This window comes from Cebus imitator, unplaced genomic scaffold (genome assembly GCF_001604975.1).
Source record: "Cebus imitator isolate Cc_AM_T3 unplaced genomic scaffold, Cebus_imitator-1.0 Scaffold221, whole genome shotgun sequence".
Classification (NCBI taxonomy): Eukaryota; Metazoa; Chordata; class Mammalia; order Primates; family Cebidae; genus Cebus; species Cebus imitator.
Window position 1 is genome coordinate 1,028,726 of NW_016107536.1, and position 12,595 is coordinate 1,041,320.

General features: G+C 43.8%; 1 protein-coding gene across 2 annotated transcripts in view; it reads right to left on the reverse strand.

Moving 5' to 3' along the window:
- The window catches only part of TNFRSF10B (TNF receptor superfamily member 10b), a 30,780-nt gene that overhangs the window by 14,666 nt on the left and 3,519 nt on the right, over window positions 1–12,595 (reverse strand). For both annotated transcript variants that reach the window (XM_017549734.2, XM_017549735.2), the window contains exon 2: window positions 6,173–6,275. In XM_017549734.2, coding sequence (XP_017405223.1) covers window positions 6,173–6,275 — 103 coding nt within the window. The remainder of the gene's footprint in view (window positions 1–6,172; window positions 6,276–12,595) is intronic.

Consider the following 12,595-nt stretch of genomic DNA (forward strand, 5'->3'; position numbering starts at 1 on the left):
GACCGGCGTGACCAACATGGTGAAACCCCATCTCTACTAAAAATACAAAATTAGCCAAATGTGGTGGCACAGGTCTGTAATCCCAGCTACTCAGGAGGATGAGGCAGGAGAATCACTTGAACTCGGAAGGCGGATACCGCAGTGAGCTAAGATTGCACCATTACACTCCAGCCTAGCGACAAGAGTGAAACTGTCTTTAAAAAAAAAAAAGAAAAAAAAGAAAATCCTCCCATGGGGCAGAACTCTGAGCAGTGCACCTGGTTGTTCATTTTGCTCAGAGCGAAGAATGGCTAGACCTGCAGTTATATACTGATTCATGAGCTGTGGTCAATGATTTGGCTGGATGGTCAGAGACTCAGAAGGCAAATGATAACAAGGAAGTCTGGAAAAGAGGTGTGTGGACAGACCTCTCTGAATGAGTAAAAAACATGAAGATATTTGTCCCCCATATGACACAAATATCTTCACAAAAGGTGATCTCAGCAGGGAAGAATTTTGAATAATCAGGTGGAGAGAATGACCTGTTCTGTGGATAGCAGCCAGCTTCTTTCCCCAGCCACCCCTGTCACCACTCAATGGGCTCATGAACAAAGTGTGCATGGTGGCAGGGATGGAGGTTATGGATGGGCTTAACAACATGGATTTCCCTCACCAAGGCCAACCTGCCTGTAGCTGCTACCGAGTGCCCAATCTATAGGCAGCAGAGGCCAACACTGAGTCTCTGACATAGCACCATTCAGAGGGTCAATCTGCCAGGTATCTGGTGGCAAGTTGATTCTCATACTGAACCATTTCTATCATGGAGGGGGCCTCATTTTTGCTGGAAGAGGAGCTTATCCTGCATATAGACTTGCCTTCCCTGCACACAATGCTTCTGTCAAAACTATCCTCTGTGGACTCACAGAATGCCTCATCCACAGTCAGGGTATTCACATAACATTGCTTCTGATTGAGGTACTCACTTCACGGCAAATGAAGAGCCCATTGTAATGGGCCTGTGCTCATGGAATTCACTGGTCTTACCATGTTCCTCACCATCTCAAAGCTGTTGGCTTGATAGGATGGTGGAATATGATCTTTTGAAGACTCATGTGTAATGTCAGCTGAGTGGCAGTACCTTGCAGGGCTGCAACAAGGTTCTCCAGGAGACTGTCTATGCTTTGAATTATCATCCAATACATGGGGTTGTTTCTTCCATTGCTAGGATTCACGTGTCCAGGAATCTAGGGGTGGAAGTGGGAATGGCCCCACTCCACATTACTCTTAGTGACCTGTTAGCAAAATTTTTGCTGCCTGGTTCCTCAACTTTACACTTTGCTAGAGCTCTGAGTTTCAGAGGGAGGAATGATTCCATGAGGAGACACAACAGTGATTCCATTTAACTTGAAATTAAGACTGCCACTTGCCCACTTTGGGTTCCTCATGCCTCTAAGTCAACAGGCAAAAACCAGTTACACAAACCCTGTGGGCTGGATTGATTGGTTCTGACCACCAAGGGGAAATTGGACTGTTATTCCACAATGGACGTAAGGAAGAGGATGTCTAGAATCAGGAGATTCCTTAGGGCATCTCTTAGTGTTACCATGCCTGGTGATTAAAGTCAATGGAAAACCACAACAGCCCAATTAAGGCAAGACCACTAATAGCTCAGACCCTTCAGGAATGAAGGTTGGTTCAGTCTACCAGGCATAGAGCCATGACCAGTGAGGTGCTTAGCGAGAGCACAGGGAATACAGAATGCAGAGTGAAAGAAGCTTGTTATAAATACCAGCTACGACATGACCAGCCAAGGAAACAAGGATTGTAGTCGTTATTTCTTCCTTATTGTGTTACATGTGTGTGTTCACGTGTAAATATATGTTAAGCAAATATCTGTGTTTTCTTCCTTCTCTTATCCCCTTGTTATGTGACATAAGATATTTGAATGTATATCATAGTATTTAAGTACTGTTCACTTTGTAGTATTTATGTTCCGAGGGTATCAAGGAGAGGGGTAAATGCCACTCAAGGACTTTGCATCCTCTTCTGGAGAAAGGGTTAGTGCATTTTCAGTTGTATACAGGATAGCTGTATTATGTTAGGTGGAAATATAATCTTGTTATTGCTGTTACTTGGAGATTAAGTTTGGTTTAAAAGAACTTCAAATCTTTAAAAATTCTGTATTACTCAGGGCTCTCTAGAGCAGAGGTCTCCAATGTTCTTGACACCAGGAACTGGTTTCCTGAAAGACAATTTTTCCACGGACTGGAGTTGGGTCATGGGGGTGGTTTCAGGATGATTCACGCACATGACATTTATTGTCACTGTATTTCTATTATTACCGCATTACAATATTTAATGAAATAATTATACAACTCACCATACTGTAGAATCAGTGGGAGCCCTGAACTTATTTTCCTGCAAATAGACAGTCCCATCTGGAGGTGATGGGAGACAGTGCCAGATCATCAGGTATTAGATTCTCATAAGGAGTGCTCAACTGAGATCCCTTGCGTGTGCATTTCACAGCAGGGTTCGCGCTCCTATGAGAGTCTAACACTGCCGCTGATCTGACAGCATGCACAGCTCAGGCGGTAATGCTCACTCTCCTGCAGCTCACCTCCTGCTGCACAGTCTGGTTCTTAACAGGCCACAGCCAGTACTGGTCCATGGCCTGGGGGTTAGGGGCCCCTACTCGAGAGAGAGAGAGATTTATCCTGAGGAACTGGTTCACATAACTGTGGGGGCTGGCAAATTCAAAAGGTATAGGATAGGCCAACAGGGAAGAGTCACAGCTCAGGTCCGAAGGCTGCCTGCTGGCAGAACGCGCTCTTTCTTGGTGGAAGTCAGTCTTTTTTCTATTGAGGCTTTCAACTGATTGGATGGGACCTGCGAACATGATGGGGGTAATCTGCTTGACTCAAAGTCTACTGATTTAAATGTTAATCCCATCTAAATAAATAAATAAATAAATAATCTTCACGGAAACATCTAGGATAACACTTGGCCAAGAATCTGGGTAACCAAGCTGACACACAAAATCAACCATCACAAGTCAACCTTGCAGGACACATATGCACGACCTGAAGATCTACATTAGTGGTCACGCAGCATGCAAAAATGTGATCTATGGCAGCAACAACGGAAAGCTGGAGAGACGGAGCGGTACAGGGGCACAGTATTTGGACTGCAGTGAAATTATGTCGGTATTATAAAACTACCTTTTTAGACACTGAAGAAGGTTATTGTAATCTTGAAGGAAAGCAGTAAGAAAATAAATTTTAGGCTGGGTGCATGGCTCATGCCTGTAATCCCAACACTTTGAGAGGCCGAGGCAGGTGGATGACTTAAGGTCAGGAGTTTGAGACAGCCTGACCAACATGGTAAAACCCTGTCCCTACAAAAAATACAAAAATTATCCAGGCTTGGTGGCTACTCCCTGTACTCAGGAGGCTGAGGCAGAAAAATCGCTAGAATCTGGGAGCCACAGGCTGCAATGAGGTGAGATCGCAGCCTGGGTAACAGATCAGATTCTGTCTCCAAAAAAAAAAAAAAAATATATATATATATATATATATATGTGATATATATCTTTAAGACATATTAAAATAAGTATATGTTAAAATATATATATTTATTAAATGTATATATACTTATACAACAATATATTTCAGAAAAAATGAAAATGCATTTAAAAATATGCAGAAAAGAAAAGGAGTCAAAACGGTACATGCCAAGAAATAAAGTTTTTTCAAAAAGTGGTAAGGGAGGAACAAAATATATATAAGACATAAAGAAAGCAAATAGCTGAAGAGCAGAATAAAATCCTTTCTTGTCAGTAACCGTGTTAACTGAAAATAGTTGAAACTCCGCAGTTAAAAGGCAGAGCTTAGCAGAATGAGTAAAAACAAAAGGAAAAAATAGACCATAACCTATCTATATGCTATTCACAACATTTCTGAATTATCTTTACTAATACTGAAAGATACTCCAAAACACCCAACTTACACAAACCTTACTTAATAATGTATCATGATGATAGTGATTCATTTTGCTGATAAAAATGTGACTATTTAATAATAGTGTTGGGGCAACTAAAAGGTGGCTGGAAAACAATAAAGTGTTTTCCTTACTCTCCTCTTATAAGAAAATAAAGTCCAGATGGCTCAATGACTTAATTATAACATAGGAAACCACAAAATGACTGGAAATATATACGACAATTTTTTTTTTTGAGACATAGTCTCACTGTCACCCAGGTTGAAGTGCAATGGCGTGATCTCAGCTCACTGCAACCTCTACCTCCTGAGTTCAAGTGATTCTCCTGCCTCAGCCTCCCAAGTAGCTGGGATTATAGGCACATGCCACTACACCCAGCTAATGTTTGTATTTTTAGTAGAGATGGGGTTTCACCATATTGGTCAGCCTGGTCTTGAACCCCTGGCCTCAAGTGATTTACCCCTCTTGGCCTCCCAAAGTGCTAGGATTATAGGTGTGCGTCACCATGCCTGTCCTTGTATGGGAATTTTTATTAGAAGTTTGGATGTGGCACAGTGGCTGACACCTATACCCAACACTTTGGAAGGCCAAGGTGAGAGGCTCTCTTAAGCACAAGTGGTTGAGGCTACAGTGAGCTATGATCCTGTTGCCGCACTCCAGCCCAGGCAACAGAGTGAAATCCTATAATCTGTAAGAATTCATGTGACTCGATTTGAAAAAAAGAAAGCTAACCTCTTACTACGAGTGAAGAAGACCTAGCAGAACCAGTGTACACATGGTATCTGTGTCATTAACAGATTCCTGACCTCATTCACAGGAAGAGAAATGCACATTTCGAGGCGTTTCCACGTCTCAGTCCTTGGCACTTGCTGTGGGCTGCTCCCTGCGGCTGGAAGGGCATCTCCCCTCTAGGATGGAAGTTCTGTGGACTGCTCCTGCTCAGCCCTTTGCAGTCCTGTCTCCCTGGCCTATCATCTCTGAGAGCAAATCCTAATGGGCTCAGCTGTGCCCCTCCTTCTCAGTATTTACAGCTTCTTCCTGGTGGACACCCCCAAGACAGAGGCTTCAAGCGTCACCTATGTGCTAGAATCCCCAAATGTGCACTGCTTGCCCTGCCACACACTGTCCCTGCAGAGGCTCAAGTTACCCTGAGCACTTGAATTTGGTGCCTCTTCGTCCTCATTCCCCACACGTCATCCATCCACACTCCAAATACGTCTTGAGTCCTTCCTATTCCCCTCCAGCTCTCTGGTCTTGACCCCCAACTGCAGCAGTAGGTGCATTTACAGATGAGTTTCAGGCTAGGTTCTTCCTTCTCCATGCTCTGCTCCTGACGAGCCCATGCATGCAATGAGGGTGTGCCCTCAGGCAGGCCTTTCCTGTGGCCCTTAGTCAAGAAAAAGAAATGCAAATTTGTAAACGAATTTTAAAAACCACTGCTTGCTACACCTGCCAGCCCGGGAGCATGCAACAATCAATTCCTAACTCACACACGCGGTGGGGGAAGAGGGAAAGAAGTGAGAGGCGAACACAACAGTCAAGCACACCTCAGGTGAGGTTCTTGCTCCCTCTCTGGGGGCTCAGATGACATCGTGGGACACCACAGAACATCCCAGAGGAGGGCTTCACACTCAAGGCCCTCCACCTGCTTCCTGTCTTGCTCCGATTCAGTCTCGGAGTAAGCACTCAAGATGCACATCCAATGCTGGTGGCCCTCTGCTGAAAACATCTCAGGGACATCCATCACTCACTAAACAAAATCCAACTTCTGTGTGGGATCTGCCCCCACCTATCTCTCCCCACAGCAGCCCCCTGCCGTTGCTCCATCTTCCCCAACCCCTGCCCCCGGCAACTGTTTCTTTGGAAGCCTCCTAGGAGCACTCTTTCTGGCTCTCTGCACCTCTGGCCCTGCCCACCTCTGGATGTCAGCCCAAAGTCACCATTGCCTGGAGGCCTCACCAGCCCCATCTCTGTCCCACTCAAGTCTCCCTCAAGGTTTCTATCAGTCTCTTTGGCTGTCTCATTCATTCGTGTGTTTTGATACCAGCCCAGCAGGAAGGCTCCAGGAGGACAGGGCCTCATGCTGGAGGCACCCAATGCTTCTTTGTGGAATGAAGAACCAGGAAGTGCAAAGGAGAAGCTCATGGAGACAAGGGGAGGAGGGGCAACGATCAGAGACCCATCTTGAACATACCAGGCGGACACAATCCATATGTGGCGCTGAACCTCTGTTGTGGGGCCGCTCCCTGCTGGGGAACTAGGTTTTGTTGGGTGACTGGAACAGAGTCAGCTGAGACCTGTGGGGACAAAGCAGGGATGGGTGTGAGTGGCTTCCAGACCTCACGACTCCCAGGATCCGTCTCATATCCCTTCACCCCAGGCAATCAAACTAAACAGAACCTTCATCTTTCTTGCAGCTCGCAGCTCTCAAACATTCTTTTGTGTTTGTTTGTCCCTTCGCATTTCAGGGAAGGCCAAGTAGCATACACTTAAAAAACTCTTCTAAACATGTTTATTCCAGAAAATGTGGGGAAGGAAAGTTTTTAGAAGAATACACAAACCACACGTGATATTCTCAACTAAAGATAGCATCCATTAATATGTTATCTCATTTAGTTCCACTATTTTTCCATAGGTGTACATATTCTCTCTCTCTCTCTCTCTCTCTCTCTCTCTCATTCTCTCTCTCACACAGATACACACACAGACACAGGCACACATAAATGTTTTTACAAATGGGGGTTATAATATAGAAAATTTTTTAAAAATTGGGATATAAAATCAAATATTAAATAAGGAACTTCTGATTTTAAAAGGTGCCTGACATACAGACCCATGGTTAGATCAGAGAGCCCAGAAATGAACTTGCACATACAGCCATGCATTGCTCAACATTGTTCTGAGAAAAGGGTCGTTAGGTGATTGCGTGTGTGAACATCAGAGAGTGCGCTTACACAAGCCTAGATGCTGTAGCCTGCGACACATCTGGCCTATACAGCCTCTTGCTCCTAGGCTACAAACCTGTGCAGTGTGTTACATAACTGTGTGGAACCACCATCATATATGTAGTCTGCTGTTGACAGAAATGTTGTTATGTGGTGCGTGACTGCATATGATCAAGTAATTTTTGACAAAGGCACCAAGACCATTGAATAAGGTGGGGACAATCTTTTCAAAAAATGGTCTTGGGAAATCTAGATATTAACTCATCATGAAATAATGACCTTGGACCCTTAACTTACATAAATACAAAAAATTAACTCAAAATGAATCAAAAATCTAACCTAAGAGTGAAAACCCTAAAACTTCTAAGAAAATACGGGAATAATTCTTCATGACCTTGGATTTGAATCGTTCATTGGTAGTGTATAGATATGCAACTGATTTTTCCTGTTGATTTTGTATTCTGCTTCTTTGATGAATTCATTTTTAGTACTGTTAAAGAAAAATTTAAAAACACACTTCAGATATACCCCAAGGCCAATCTTATATAACCATGTAGCCAAAACTTAAGACATCCTGATATCCCTGAAACACCAGCTATAATCATTAAAAAGCCCCACAAAATGTAAGATTTATATCTTTGTCATGAGTTTCAGTGAAATTAAACCAAGCACCTATAGAAAAATCAGCTTAAACAGCTCTGATTGTCTTTAAAAAGAATGTAAATTTTTAAGTCAATCATGAAATTGTCAAAATACATCCTCCTTTATAAACTGTCCTATACCCGCTGTAAGGCAAGTCTCTTACTACTTGATTTGAAATCTCCCGGACTGTAATCTATACTGTCTCTTACTGTACAACTGTAAATTTCAAAATTTTAGAAATTTGATATGATTTTATTTTTGGCATTTTAATTTTATGTGCAATCTTTCGGATTTTCTACCAGTGAGATCCCAACACCTGGAAACACAGATTATTTTACTTTTTCCTTTACAGTTCAGATGCTTTTATTTCTTCTTCTTGCCTAATTGCTTTGGCTAGAACTTCCAAGCTATGGGGTTTTCTTACATGGCTTTTATGACATTGTGGAATTTTCCTTTTATTCTTAGTTTGCTGAGTGTTTTCATCATGAAAGGGCTTTGAATTTTGTCAAAGGCTTTCTCTGTATCAATTGAAATGATCATGTGTCTTTTTCCCCTTCATTCTATTAATGCAATGTATTACACTGTTCAGTTTTCATTTGTTGAAACATTCCTACATTCCAGACATAAATCCAACTTGGTCATGGTGTGTAATCCATTTAAGGTACTGTTGAATTCTCTGTTAGTGTTTTGTTAAGGATTTTTGCATCAATTAGGGATATTGGTATGTAGCTTTATTTTCTTGTAGTATCGTTCTCTGCTTGGATATCAGAGCAATCCTGGCCTCACAAAAAGAGTCAAGAAAGTTTTTGAAAGAGTTTGAGAAGTAGTGGTATTAACTCTTCATTAAAAGCTTATTAGAATTCACTAGTGAAGTCTGTCAGTTTAATAGTTTTGAAGAATCAATGTTGGTTTTGCTGATTTTCTCTATGGTTTTTGTTTCTTTCTTTGAGACAGAGTCCCACTCTGTTGCCCAGGCTGGAGTGCAGTGGCGTGATATTGACTCACTGCAACCTACATCCCTGGGGCTCAAGTGATCCTCCCACATCAGCCTCCCAAATAACTGGGATCACAGGAGTGCACCCCAACATCAGGCTAGTTTTTTCACTTTTTGTAGAGATAGGGTTTTGCTGTATTCAGTCTGGTCTCAAACTGCTGGCCTCAAGTGATCCTCCTGTCTTGGCCCCGCAAAGTGCTCAGATTATAGGCATGAGCCACCATGTCCAGCCTCTGCTGTTTTTCTATTCTCTATTTTATTTCTCTTCTAATAATTATTATTTCCTTTATAATGCTAACTCTGGGTTTGGTTCATTCTTTTTCTAATTTCTAAATTTGTAAACTTAGTTTGTTGATTTAAGATCTGTCTTTTTTAATTAAACCATTTCTGGCTATAAATATCATCGGTGGAATCAAATAGTATATATGATTTTCTTTCTGGTTTCTTTCACTCAGCATAATTATTTGAAGTTCGGTCATATTATCATGTGCGTCAATATTCCATTTCTTTTTATTACTGAGTTGTATGGCAGAAATAATATGGTATATTATTATAAAATGTAGGAGACTTGAAATAATATGGATTCATTCATCTCCACTACTCATTCTTTCTGCTATAGTTGTCTCAGGTATGTACATATGTTACAAACCCTACAAAGTGTTATAGTGTTATATTACTTGATAGTGAATATTTTCAAGAAATTAAGAGGAAATGATCATTCTTAATATATGCATTCATGTCTCTATTCCTGATGATCTTCCTTCTTTCCTTAAGATCCATTTTTCTGACCAGGCAAAGTGGCTCATGCCTGTAATCCCAGCACTTTGGGAGACCAAGGCGGGTGGATCACCTGAGATCAGGAGTTCGAGACCAGCCTGGCCAACATGGTGAAAACCCCGTCTCTACTAAAAATACAAAAATTAGCTGTGCATGGTGGCAGACACCTGTAATCCCAGCTAGAAGGCAGAGGTTGCAGTGAGCCAAGATTGCACCATTGCACTCCAGCCTGGGTGACAAGAGCAAAACTCTGTCTCAAAAAAGAAAAAAAAAAAAAAATCCATGCTTCCATTTCATTTCACCTCTACTCAGATTGAAATCTTTTAGCATTTTGTGTACTGCAGGTCTGTAAGCAATGATGTATCCATACTGTCTCCAACAGCACATTCAGGTTCCTAATTTTTTTTTTTTTTTTTTTGAGACAGAGTCTCACCATGTCACCTGGGCTAGAATGCAGTGGCACGATCTCAGCTTACTGCAACCTCCGCCTCCCAGGTTCAAGCAATTCTCTTGCCTCAGTATCCCAAGTAGCTGAGATTACAGACGTAAGCCATAATGCCCCGCTAATTTTTTCTATTTTTAGTAGAGACAGGGGTTTTACTATTTTAGCCAGGCTGGTCTTGAACTCCTAATTTCAGGTGATCAGCGCACCTCGGCCTCCCAAAGTGCTGGGATTACAGGCATGAACCATCGTGCCGAGCCTCAGGCTTCTAATTCTTAAAGCCATTTATTCCCGTTTACTCCATCTTATTTGGTAAGGACCTCAGCCAAGTCTCAGATTAGGAATACTAGAATCCACCAGTAACCTCTTTCCTCTTCTTACCAAACCCACTGCATCACTGGCCTGCGTTATCATCATCATTTCCCTCAGGTCAGCCTCAGCTGCCACTTGCCTCCTTCACAATAACGCAACCTGACCCACCTTAATCACTAGAACCCATCCCAAATGCTGCCCAGGCCACACCGGAGGTCACTCACCTAATCCACTCTGTACTGGGTGAACAATGATCTTTGAAGTTCGGGTCTAGTGGGGAATGTCCCCAGTGAAAACTTGACAAAAGCCTGATAACTCTGGGCCTGGGCGATCCTTCGCCTTTTTTCAGATCCTCTATTCTGTCCTCGACCTGCCTGCCACCCTCTCCACCTCTCACGTTTAACACACTCTATGAGCGAGCAGGCTGAGGGCACAACATCCATGTTAGTGCAGCTTCCTAGTCCACATCACTCATTCATTCACTCAGGGAAGGCACGTAGGCGCCTGGTGACCACACATGCAAGGAGCCATGGAGTATCAGGAACATGGCATGGCCCTCCCTTTCCTTAGTACAGTTTCCATTCACAGGAGCTGAGGCACTGCCATCATGAACCTAAAGTCCATGAACATGCAAAGAGACTGGAGGGGCTGCCTGGGGAGAGGCGACAAATGCCATCGGTGGCAGGGACAATAGTGGACATAGAGGAAAGAGTTCACACAGACAGAATCCCGGACAGACAGGAGGCCAATGTAATGGGGAAGGGGAGAAAAAACAAGAAATGTACTGCTGAATTAATATTGTAATATGATTATGAAACGTAGGAGACTTGAAATAATATAGATCCATTCATCACTATTCATTCTATCTGCTGTGCAGGACAAGGCTGTGCAGTCTGTGGGCCTCTCTGATTTCAAGAGAATGGGCATGTGGCCAGAGATGTGTGGCTGTGTGGGTCCACAGATGTGGGCTCACGGGGGTGTGAGGGTGTGGGCATGGTTAGGAGAGAGAAGGAAAACAAAAAAGGGGGAGGCCAGGCGCTTGGCTTATTTCAGTTCTTGCCCCATTGAATTCTACAGACCCTGTCTCCTCCCGGAAATGAGTCACTGGCGGGGTTTCCTCGTCTTGTGACTCATCCACCTGTGACTCGGTTTGCTTTTACCAAGTTTGAGACTAATGCCTGCTAATGTTTCTGGTCACAAATTAACCCAAGTAAGCTCTTCCTTCTTCTCTGGGTCACCCACATGCTTACAACTGCCCTGGATAATCACAGTGCTTAAAACACAGAACTTGAAACACATGCTTTGATTAGTACAATCATTATCCTCAGTGTTGGTTTTAAGCAAACCATATTATACTGGCCAAACTACCATGACCTGGAGCCTTGAGATTGCTCAGGCTTCCTCTGTCAGAGTCCAATATGGAGGGATGACATCTCTGGAGCCAGCAACGTGGCTCTGGAGGTGGGAGAGGTGACAGTGGTAGGACCTCATGCTTCCTGAGAGTTATTTAGCTCCCTGCCGTCACCTGCTCCATCGGGCTGTGGGCTCCAGGGAGCAATATTCACACAGGGCTCATCTGTCCTTCTCCCACCCATGCACAGACTTTCCCAGAGTAAAGGGCTGCTCATCTACCTGATGAATGAATCACTTCCCCGCCGAGCACAGGCAGTGAGACTAGCTGTGGCCTCAGCTCACTGCGTAAGGATAGGCTCCAGCTGCGCCAGAGACAGAGGACCCTGTAGAGCTGTGTAGACTGTTGAGAATCACAGGCAGGAGCTCCCAGAGGCCAAGTGCAGAGCAGAGACTGGGGGAAGCAGCTGCCCAGAGGACCCCGGATCCATGCAGAGGACACGTCTAGTGTCTGCTGAGACTGACTCTGGGTGCCTGAGAGGAAGCCACCCTAGGGAGGAGAGACCACCAGACACAGTGGATGGGCCAGGATTGTGGCCCACTCAGGGCTGGGAGCGCTGCATGTTCCCCCTTCCCACAGTGGACAGACAGACCACATGCCACAGGTGCTGGCTAGTTACCATCAGAAGTTGACCACTGTACCCTTAGTAGTTAACTAAATGAGCCCCTGAATAAGGCAACTGCACACAACGTATAGTTATAACTAGTTAAAAGCTAGTGTTGGAGGAGCAAACTGATCCTCAGTTTTCTAATTGTGACCAGAATAATATCCAAAACACTTGGAAACAACCTCAATGAAGTTCAGTACCCAAAAAAGCAAAATTCACAATGTCATGCAATAAAAAAGTACTATGAATGGGCTGGGTGCAATGGCTCATGCCTGTAATCCCAGCACTTTGGGAAGCTGAGGCAGGTGGATCACAAGGTCAGGAGTTCAAAACAAGCCTGGCCAAGAGGGTGAAACCCCGTCTCTACTAAAAATACAAAAATTAGCTGGGCGTGGTGGCAGGTGCCTGTAATCCCAGCTCCTCGGGAGGCTGAGGCAGAGAATCACTTGAACTCAGGAGGTGGAGGTTGCAGTAAGCCAAGTTCATG